Here is a 12,413-nt window from a genome sequence, read left to right on the forward strand (position 1 = left end):
TCAAGAGAAGTCGCTTTGCAGTCTCTCTCCACTCTGCCATGAGAAGAGACTCTACTCAGCGACTGTCTCAAAGTCACAGTTTCTAATTCAGGGTGTTCTATGAGTTGAGTGAGCAGCAGACCCCATCATTCTTTGCCAGCTAAGTCTCATGCATTACAGGACACCATAGCCTCTCTTCCTGCAAACAAGAACATTTTGCTCGTTCTCAAGTGATGTCATCAATTATAGACTATGTGATGTTATGGGAAGATTCAGCCTTCCAATCCTCCACTAAAGATATCTTCTGCATTTGACCCCTGGAGTCCTGCCATCCTCTCACTCCATCAACAACCTGGACCAGAGCTCCAGCATCTATTGATTTTATGACAAAACAGAAGAGTCTAAGTTAAGTTACTTCTGCAGTCTGGGAGAGTTACGAATATTCTGACCTGTCTTCATCATCATGTTTTCCAATGGTTCTTCCTGGGTCATACACCAGTATTTCAAATGGAACCCCAGCAGTCGACAGTGATATCACCAATTTGGGGATGACAAAGCTACACTCCATACATATGGATTGGATGGCCTTTGATGACACTCTGCAGTTAGTGTGCAATATTGTTGCCATGGCTTTGATGTTGGACTTCATCTCTATGCTTGTTTCTCAGCAGGTGGAACAAAGCTTATCTCTGTGCCAATCTTCCAACAGGCGGAACATATAGCTTATCATCTCCCACTCCTAATACCTCAGGTCATGTATAGGAGTCGGTCTCAAGAATGGCCCAACTACAGCTACAATTTACAGTTGGCGGAATGTGACTGAGGCTCTCTGCCAGCACTTTCCTGAATGACCACCACAGTATCTGGGACGACTGGATTTGCAAGGTAGTACTAGTTCTCCTAAGGTGTTACGATTGGGTAAGTATTCTATAAGAAACATATTTTACTCTGAAAAATTGGTTGTTTGCAGTTTAGCTCGACTTATAAACAAGTACCTACTGCAATTACAGTTGTGTGTGTATGTATGTGTATATATATATGTTATATATATGTCCTTGATCTCTTTCACCGTTAAAGCAATACACATGACTGGGTCAGTGATAGTGTTCTTGAAAGTTTGATTACACTTCTGTGGGCAAGACAGGATATAAGTGTGATTTTACATACATTTCAGTAAGAAAATGAGTTTGTAATTCTCATATGTCTCAAAAATCTATGACCCAAGCGTCAACACCTGTCAGTCTTGGGCCCATAGGGATGCAGTGTGGTGTCTTCCCCCACCCACCCCTCTTTCTGGTCATAACACACAAACTGTTGCACTTCTACCCATAAACCATAGATACATTTATTTGGGTATAAAAGTACATTAGTCATTGGGTCACCGTTTCCCTGCAAGGGACTTTTCTCTTGCCCCTTGAGATCTCTACCCATGATTTCATGTAATTACAGTGGAACCCCGCTATAACGCAATAATTGGGGTGCACAAAATTGGATCACATTAATATCGGGGCCACGTTAATGTGGGGTTTTGCAGTATTTTACTTTTTTGAGAGAACAACTCATTGGCACATATACATGCATTCATGTCTACGGTATATGATGAATAGGGTATCAACACCGTTTACTATCGAGCCATCTTGGCATTCAGTTCATCTATAATGCATGTAATTCCACTGAAAAATTGCACACAGATTTACAGTATTCAATATTTTTTCCCCTAATCATTGTATCTGAATTCAACGTCTAATATATAGCACAAACATAGTATCAACACCATTTACTTGCCGTCTGATATCATATCGTTGGGGCTTGAAATTAATCCATAAAATATGTAATTCCAATGCAAAAATTGCATACATATTTAAACTATTCAAAATTAACAGCAAAATTAGATTAAGAAAGACGAAGCACGTGTATGGTTCATTATGTTACAGGATATACGAACGGTGTCTGTACAAATTTCATACTGCTAAAATTTTCTCATATGCGTTTCCGTGTACTTTTATCCATTGCAAATTTCCAATAATTAACGCTTGTATGCCTATTCGTTTGAACGACTACAACAGAATAATTACAAATCAACACATGCTTTCAGCGTACATGTAACTTTTACTTCAGATTTTGTGAATATCGAAAGAAACATGTGATAACTACAATACTAATCATGGCGCAAAGTGCAGAGAATGATCTGCATTTGCGAACTTGCTTTTCCATAACGGTAAAATATTTTTATAAAAAATAGAATATTAATAACGAGTTCATAAACAAACACCATACCCATGTAAAACCCGAGAACTAAGTGCAGTAGGCCTGCATTGGTCACGAATCACTTTTTAAAGAAAAATGTAAAGCTGAAAGCATGTACAATTTCATACCCTTTCTTATAACACCGACAATCCCAGCAAACATGTTGGCGGCTTTCGTTTTTTGATGTTTATTAAATTGTGAGAATCTTTTATCAACCACCGCATTGTCTGCTGATTGGTTGTGTATGCAATTAAAGAAACACATGTCGGCTATTGTTTGAGCAATGATGGTATACAGAATTAATTGAAGACAATCACAAAGACGACTTACTGGCTTTACTCATGGATCAGTAACAAGTAACATTTCCGATAATGTTTATTTTGGCATAAGACTTCAAGAACCTGGTGAAATTGTTACATTTCAGAAGCCAAGCCACGATTGTATTATATTCGAATTCATAAGCGAATTCTTCCACAAAATGGTAATAAACGTTTTACACACTATTTCTCTTACTTTAAAAAAAGTATTTTTTTCGGGTACGAGAAAAATACACGTACATGTATTTAAAATTTCAGGAACCACGCCACAATCATATTATATATCGTATTGTATTCAGTTTCATACACGATCTCTTCCCCAAAATGATAATCAATTTTTTGGCGCAAAGTGCAGAGAACGAATTGTGTTTGTGAACTTGCTTTTCCATAACGATAAAATATTTTTATAAAAAAATAGGAAATTAATAATGAGTTCATAAGCCAACCCCATGCACATGTAAAACCTGAGAACTAAGTGTAGTAGGCCTGCAGACATCACGAGTTACTTTTATATATTTTTTTTTAAAGCTGAACGCATGTACAATTTCATACCCTTTCAATTTCCAGCTAATAAAGCGGACATTATTTACTGGTCAACTGATTGCATCTAATAACACCACCAAGCCCAACAAACATGCTGGCGTGTTTTTTTACTGGATCAGTAATAAGTAACATTTCCGATAATGTTTATTTTTGGCATAACACTTTAAGAACCTGGTGATATTGTTAAATTTCAGAAGCTATGCCATGATTGTATTATATTAAAATTTATACACAAACTCTTCCCCCAAAATGATAATAAATGTTTTACACCCTATTTCAGGAACTACGACACAATCATATTAAATTGGAATCCATACGCGATCTCCTCTCCATAATGATACTAATTTATTTATACATGTACTTTGGAAACAAAATTTTTTTTCATGTGCGAATATATGAAATTTCGGGAGCCATGCCACTACTGCGTTATATCCAAATTCGCGTTAAATCAGGGTGCGTTATAGCGGGGTTCCACTATACTTGCAGGGAATGAAAAGACAAATGGACATACATAACATTGTCCCTGGGGGCAGTCCTTACCTTCAGAGACCTATCTGACACAAATTTCAGGTCAGAGGTCAGAACCTGGGGAGTGTGGTAATATATGTTTTAGAACCTATGTTCTAGTGTTTTAAGTTGAATAAACTATTCTGTGTTCTATCCTGTAACTTGTGGTAATAAATTCATTATATCATAACAGTATTTTCTTTTAACTTGAGTAAACTATTCTCCTACACTGATGTCTGGCTGAATTGGTGCACAAACCTTTGAAGACACTTGATTTGATACCCTTCTGAGGAAAACTCATTTTGATTTTGTTATTAAAGACTGTTAACATCTTTTATATTTACAATAAGCATGTATATTTAGAATTTGGTTATACTTCACTTATTTTATATTTTATTGGTTTTGTTATATTGCATATATTTTGAGATCATATCTGTATGGAGTGATACGTTTTCAAAACTCACCTGTGGACAGTGCATTGTATTGGATAAAAGTATCAACATCCATTCATTGACACTATGTTTTAAAATAAGTAAACACTCCCAAAAGAATTAAACATGACAATGATTGTAATTTCTTCCACAGGCCTCGAGGACTGGGATGTTATTGCCCCAGTTGATATACCACAGTATCGCACGGTTACGTGGTTGGGCAGGGATTCACTGTTTGGATCAATAACAGGCTCAATATCAACCCACGTTGGCAAGACGATGAGTCAGATGCAGAAAGCCATAGGTATGTAGCGCTTCCACAAAGTATAAAACAGAAATGTGCAAAAACCCATGCAAATTAGTTTAAGGTCTCACATCGAAAAATGTACTTTGAAAAGACAGAATACCAAACTTAATCAAAAAGCAGGCAATTTAGATTAAAGATAGAGCACAACTTTTATTTATTTTCTGACAATTCTTTGCTACAAAACTATCTAGCACTTTTATGGATTAAGATAAATTGAATAAATAAAAATCTGAAAACTTTAAACCCTAATGCAGCATTATGGAACAGATAAGAAATCTTGCGTAGTAGTTGTCAAAGCAATGATTCAAGAAAGTGAAACTTTGGCGGAGCTCATGTTAGTAAAGAAAAATCTCATTTTAGTACAAGAGATATTCAAGAGACAATACCTGTGATGTGTTGAAAATTGTGTATGTTCAAGCAGGCTTAGCTAGAGACGAGACAATACGTGTGATGTGTTGAAAATTGTGTATGTTCAAGCTGGCTTAGCTAGAGACAAGAGACAATACCTGTGATGTGTTGAAAATTGTGTATGTTCAAGCTGGCTTAGCTAGAGACAAGAGACAATATCTGGATGTGTTGAAAATTGTGTATGTTGAAGCTGGCTTAGCTAGAGACAAGAGACAATACGTGTGATGTGTTGAAAATTGTGTATGTTCAAGCTGGCTTAGCTAGAGACAAGAGACAATACCTGTGATGTGTTGAAAATTGTGTATGTTCAAGCTGGCTTAGCTAGAGACAAGAGACAATATCTGGATGTATTGAAAATTGTGTATGTTGAAGCTGGCTTAGCTAGAGACAAGAGACAATACCTGTGATGTGTTGAAAATTGTGTATGTTCAAGCTGGCTTAGCTAGAGACAAGAGACAATACCTGTGATGTGTTGAAAATTGTGTATGTTCAAGCTGGCTTAGCTAGCTATGCATATTCGCCTTCTGTGACTGACTCCCATTCCAATTAAAATAATTTTACGTTTTTCATATGGAATAAAATCCTACTTCAAAGAAATGTTGCTATTAATCAGGAACTAACCAGTCTTAAATAAAGATGGCTTAAACATTTTTGTTCAAGGCAACATGGTGTAATAACTTTTTTGTTTCTTCAGTGTACATTCCCATTTTACCATACTTCAAAGTTGGCTTATTCCGTCGTGTTTACTTTACCTGTACAAATTAGAAATTAGCCTAATGGACTGTCACTCCACAGTATAGCAGTGCTCAAATGAATAGTAAACAAAATGTCACCTTAGTTATTGTCAGTCAGTTAAGTAATCTGTGGAGTGGTGGCTGCCTATCTCTGACTATCTTTACCATATAATCACTTCTGTAACAATATACCATGTAAACTACCTTAGGAAGATAGTATTTTCTGAGCATTCAGTGAAGCTGTTTGACTCACAACTGTTTATTGTTTGTACAGGTTGTAGAATAGGAAATTTTTGGGTTTCCTATTTATATAACATATAGACAAAGAGAAGCCCTTACCCATTACCTCCCCTAAACACTTCTCTGCATCTAGGGTTGTTTTAGCTTTTCATGGATATGAACAGCATTGTATTGGGTGCCTCTAAAAATCCATGAAATATTGTGAGGGTTTTTGATCACCCATCAACTGTGTCCATAGTGTATAGAGTGCATAAGTGTTTCCTGCATCTGCAATCATTGAGTTTTTAAAATTTTTTTGATAATTATGTGAAAATTTTGTTTATGGTAGTGGTCTATCATGGTAGCATAGCATTAGTGCCTGTTGTAGGTTATCAGATGCTCCATCATGGAAGCATATCATTAGTGACTGTTGTAGGTTATCTGATGCTCCATCATGGAAGCATAGCATTAGTGACTGTTGTAGGTTATCAGATGCTCCATCATGGAAGCATAGCATTAGTGACTGTTGTAGGTTATCTGATGCTCCATCATGGAAGCATAGCATTAGTGACTGTTGTAGGTTATCTGATGCTCCATCATGGAAGCATATCATTAGTGACTGTTGTAGGTTATCTGATGCTCCATCATGGTAGCATAGCATTAGTGACTGTTGTAGGTTATCTGATGCTCCATCATGGAAGCATAGCATTAGTGACTGTTGTAGGTTATCTGATGCTCCATCATGGAAGCATATCATTAGTGACTGTTGTAGGTTATCTGATGCTCCATCATGGAAGCATAGCATTAGTGACTGTTGTAGGTTATCAGATGCTCCATCATGGAAGCATAGCATTAGTGACTGTTGTAGGTTATCTGATGCTCCATCATGGAAGCATAGCATTAGTGACTGTTGTAGGTTATCTGATGCTCCATCATGGAAGCATATCATTAGTGACTGTTGTAGGTTATCTGATGCTCCATCATGGTAGCATAGCATTAGTGACTGTTGTAGGTTATCTGATGCTCCATCATGGAAGCATAGCATTAGTGACTGTTGTAGGTTATCTGATGCTCCATCATGGAAGCATATCATTAGTGACTGTTGTAGGTTATCTGATGCTCCATCATGGAAGCATAGCATTAGTGACTGTTGAAGGTTATCTGATGCTCCATCATGGAAGCATAGCATTAGTGACTGTTGTAGGTTATCTGATGCTCCATCATGGAAGCATATCATTAGTGACTGTTGTGGGTTACTTTTGCACACACTGCCTATATTTTCTTTTCTTTTTTAAACCGTTTGTTGTTTGTGTATTTTCAGAAAGGATCAACAATGGTGACAAAATACATTAAATTCAAGACATTTAAATCCATGGAGGACATGCATGAAACATGTTGTAGCTTGTATTCAAGTTTTTTTCAAAAGGCAGCCAGCAGTGGTTTTGCATTATGTTTGGAAGGAATAAGGTCCACATTACTGATAAAAAGGTCCTGAGCAATGAGAGATGTGGCAAAGTCGATAACGATAAAATTCAATGTGCTGAGTTTGCACCAAAAGATATTGTCACTTGTCAGTATATATGGGGATGGCATGATGGTTCTCCCAGTCGAAAGTGATGTGAACAATGTTGACTATTAAATCAAGTCAACTTGAGACAGAAGAACAAAGTGTTGTGGAATTGCTAGCTGTGCATTCATTACATGCATTCATGTAGTCACATATGTGGTGACTAGTGCAAGAGGCACTGGTACAGTTGCTGGTCTCACTTGAATTTGTTCCTCTCATCTCTCACAATCCTCCAATGATGGCTTGAAGCTAATAGGAGACTGACCAGACTATATTAGTAAGTCCTATTGTCTTCAGACTCCCAGTATGCCTTAACTGAGCCTTAGTGCCTGTAAATCCAGGTGTACATGGGGTTTATTTTGGACTTTAACCATCCAATTTACCATCCTGTTCAGTGCTGTACATTGTTATTTTGGCTGCTCATCAGACAGCCAAGCCATCTGGCCTGCCACACAAGTTCATGACAGACTGCATGTCAGCCAACCAATCCATTGTATGCATAGTTATACAGACATCTGTTTAGCTGATCCATCGGTTTTGCCACTCACACCACCCAGGTGCTTACTGAGCCGACTGACCAGCTGATAACTGGGCGATACTTCCATTTGGTAGCCAGATCAACCCTCCAGCTTACTGACAAACACACTACCTGCCAATACATAACATCAAGCCTGGATACTGATGCCTTGGATATATCCTTGACCTTCAAAGTCTGAGACAGTAAATGGAATGAGGGCAGATCACCATTGTCTTCCATGTCTGCTGATGCTCTCACCCTATAGGCCTTGGCTTGCAACTGGCTGGGGTGGGCAATTAGAAATCAGCAGGACTCAATAGATTTCCCCCACACTGCTATATGATGAATATTATTGGCTCCATTTGAGTATGTCATACCGTTGAGGCTATCTTGGTGGGGGTTGTCCTCAGGCATTGTGTCCATATCAAAGTGAAATATGTTTATGGGCAGGAATGTGGCAGTGTCACCATCCCTGTGTACAGCCTGGAAACGAACAACAGGTATGCCATGAAAAGTTGACTTGGTGGTTGCATCGGCATCCAGGCTTGATGGTATGTATTGGGTCTGTCTCTGTATCCAAACATGCTTGGACTCCCAGACCCATTTATCTGTCTGCTTAGGCAATATCATCAGCACACTCATTGCACCCATTGCAGGAGACATTTGGCACCTATTACTGGTCCCAAATTGTTGGTGATGCTGATGGTGAACACCTTGAGATAATGTCTTGTTCACCATTCATGTTTTTAGAGAAAGTGGTTTATATATTTAAAAAAGTGTCCATATTTTTTAATGATTTTATATTTTTATTCTGTTTTATTTTATATACCTTTTACAGAATTTAATATCTTTACCTCATATTTTATCTTGAAGTACTTCAAGTTTACATTTATGAGGAATGAATCCCCTATCACAAACTCACATTTGTGAAGATTCATGCACAAAACCTCTTTTTTGGTTCTATGTTCAAAGAGAACTCCACATTCTGTATGAAGTTTTATATGGCTTCTTCCACCAGAATTCTGTCTGCCTCCCACTTCTATACTGCATATGACTTGTACTTTGTTTGCCTCCATTGAACGCTTAGGCAATAACAATTAATACTTGGTAATGAAATCTTCATAAAATCAAGCCCACTATTGGAGTGTGGCATCCCCTGTTATGAACAAATAACAGACGAAGTGATATTGTGCTGATTGCATATAAGACACACATCCCTGACTAATGCATACCTCATGAAGGGTGAACCTTGATCATACTCCATACACTGCAGTATCCGTTGACATTGGAATATGTATTTGTTGAGTGTTTTGACTTCCGCCATGTGAGACATGTATTTTGATGTGAACTTGAGGAAGAAATTACGATAATGCACCACCCAAGACAATCTTGGACTAATTGATAGAATTGAGTTTATATAATAAATTTTGATAACATGTTTTAGGGATTTTATTTTAATACCGTTACCTTTTCTTTTATATACTATTCACAGAAATGTAGCACCTTCACTGTGATCATGCTGGTGGTCTAATGGCTAAAGCGCCCACCTCAGATGCAGGAGGTCACTTGTTTGAACTCCAGCTGAGTCATACCAAAGACTTATAAAAATGGTACTTACAGCTGCCTCACCAGGCACTCAGCATTAAGAGGTTAGTGTTAGGACTGGTTGGCCTGGTGTCAGGATAATGTGACTGGGTGGGATGTGATGATACATGTCTGCGGCATGATGCCCTAGTGCTAGACATCACTATAAACTGCCACACTGCAGACAATGTGGCGATATGACAAAGTTTTTTAAAACCATGTTAAAAATCCAAATCACACACACCTTCACCATGTATATTATATACTGTGCTTCACATTTATATTTAATTGGAAGGATTTCTCTCTCTTAGGTTGTGTGCAGTTCTTCACTGTTACATTTTTATAACTCTTAATTAGCACCATATGGCTGTTGTTGTGCTGGCTTGCTGTAAAATTCTAATACATGAATATTTAGTCGAGAAGTACTGTCCTTCATTCAAGCCACTAACATTTTTTTTGAGTTGAAGACATGCTTTATTGTGTTGAAAGGCCTCTTGAAGAGACAAGTACCAATAGGCCTTTCTTTTTTAAACTTTCATTAAATTTTAATCCAGCATTCAACAAAATAAACTGGCAAACCTTTCACCCTCAACAGGTGCAGACAGAGACATTGCAGGCCTAGGACTGTCTAACCTTGGTGCATATGGACAGGAAGCCCTTCCTTGAAATGTAACAACTGCTTTGAAATGTTTTAGTGATAGGATCCATGTTCGACATGTTTCCAAAGCTGTTTTTCAGAAATCTGAAGATAGTCAAATCATTTCATGAAAAACCCTGCTGCCGGTTGTGCTTGGAGGTCACTCTGTGTTGCTTGTGTGCTAAAAGAGGAGTTCAACACTCATTTTATGTGCCATAGTTGCATCTGTTAATCTTCTGCTTGTGATTGGAGATCCATTTCTCGTTATGTCTGTTTTCCTGAAATCATTCTAAGCCATTTTTTGTTCCAAACAGGCAAGCAAAGAGGTGAACCTCACACAGGCCAGCAACACAGATCTCAACCTTTGTTTCCTGGGAGAGTTCAGAGAAACAGCATGGACCCCCTGAGAAATGCTGAATGATGAACAACCCTTCCAAAGGATCCAATTTCCATGGTCCTCTGACAACAAAACATTGTGCAACAAAGGACTGGTCGCATCCCAGCTTCTTTCCACTTCAGCCCTTAGCAAAAATGATGGCATGTTTTCACTGCTGTTTTCTTACTTCCTGGTTGGTCAAAAAGATTCAGCACTTTCTACAGAAAGATAAGGACACCAAACTTCTGACTTGTGGATGTTACATGTTGTTTCAGGAGTGTACCAAACCATCATTGCACTTCCACTGTTATCAAGGGCTCCCTTTTGCTACAGATATCCCAAGAGACCCATTGAAGAAGATGCTTATCAACACCCTTATGAAAAAGGGCAGTTAATTTTTTTTACATTGTACATTCACTCTTAATTTATTCAAGACCTTTTCTGGGTTCCAAAACCATGGGCAAGCATTTTTCACTCATGATCCAACTCTCTCATCTACTTTATTCATACATCTAATTCAGAATATAATGTGATTTTTAGCTCCACTAGTCACATACTAGAAGAGTTTATGGGATGTTCTGCTGTCTATGATCTATCATCCATCCTAATTTTAGCATGGGGTGCCACTAAAAGAGTCTGATAATGTCTAGTTGGTCCTATATGAAAATGGTGCCAGTATGATGTCCAATATGGCCACCATGGCATTGATCTTGAAAATCTTGTTGTTGCTTTTCATCCTGAATGGATTGACAAATCAAGATGGAATTTTCACTAAAAGAATTTTTATGATGTCTTGTTAATCCTAAATGAAAATGGTACTGTTTTGATGTCCAATATAGGTGCCACATTGGCCATTTTGAAAATCTTATAGCTACTCATCCTAAATGGATGGTCCTATCAACATGGGGTTTTTGCTGAAAGATTTATTATGATGTCTAGATGGTCCTGAATAAACATTTTGTCATACTGATATCCAGTATGGTAGCCATTTTTTCTTCAAATCCATTACTCAACCATAATACCTTAGAACAACTACAACTATCTTACAAATATAGCCCTCCCAGATACTACTTTTACCTAAAAGGAGATAAAAATTGTTTGCCAACCTATGAGGTGGTCAGGCAGAATGCTGTCACCATATTATTAGATTTGGCAGCAAAGTCTAATAATTCATCAGTTACTACATCTGCTTGTGCCAAGAAGCATGCTCTTGTCACAAGAGATCTTACAAAAGCCAGAATCTACTTGGAAGATACACCACTACAAGTTGGAGGAGTTTTTCACTTCTATATTTACAACTTGTTCTCTTTCTATTGCAACAAAGTTCTGCCTGTACAAATTACTAACACTTTGTCATCATCATATATTTAGGTACTTGCACAGGGAGCCTAAGTGACTTCACATTCAGTTTGGGCTATAATTATTTTATATGTGCTTATAAAATAAAATTATGTGTAATTCCATTACAAACGTGTACATATCAGTAAGTTTTTCTTCCAAGGCATTTGTAGCATCCTGGTGCCAACTTCAGTGGTTTTACTTATATGGGTGATCACTGGGCCTTTTTCTCTACAAGTATTGCTTCATAATGGATATTGTTGAACCTACATTGTACATCTCTATAATGGTACCTCAGTTCCCTTTTCTGTGAAGGTTTTTTTTGTGTGTGTAATATAGATACTCATGTACATTCCTGTGTTTCTTCTGCTCTGGTTGGACAAGTCCTGGTCAACACTCTATGCCAGTTTTTGTCAGTCACATCCTGCTCATGCATGTTGCTATAGGCAACACTTGAGTCCTGTTTATCTGCATAAATGTTTAATATATTTAATATTTAATGAGCATTTAGTCGCTAGCAACGATAGCCTATGCAGCTTCACAAGACAGGTTCAGGCTACGTTAATTATATGTGTGTACATCTTTATACTCTTAGGAAACTCCTAATATATGTATAATTCCGTCCATTCTTGTACATACAGGTGAGTGTCATTTACCACAGTATTCTTAGTCTTGGAACGCCATGCTTCATTGACTCTACCT

General features: G+C 37.7%; 1 protein-coding gene across 1 annotated transcript in view; it reads left to right on the forward strand.

Moving 5' to 3' along the window:
- The window catches only part of LOC149774344 (uncharacterized), a 48,963-nt gene that overhangs the window by 14,439 nt on the left and 22,111 nt on the right, over nt 1-12,413 (forward strand). Inside the window, exon 4 of the mRNA XM_089945438.1 lies at nt 4,179-4,328. Coding sequence (XP_089801564.1) covers nt 4,179-4,328 — 150 coding nt within the window. The remainder of the gene's footprint in view (nt 1-4,178; nt 4,329-12,413) is intronic.

Source organism: Sinohyriopsis cumingii, unplaced genomic scaffold, assembly GCF_028554795.1.
Source record: "Sinohyriopsis cumingii isolate HCF-2022 unplaced genomic scaffold, ASM2855479v2 utg000349l, whole genome shotgun sequence".
Classification (NCBI taxonomy): domain Eukaryota; kingdom Metazoa; phylum Mollusca; class Bivalvia; order Unionida; family Unionidae; genus Sinohyriopsis; species Sinohyriopsis cumingii.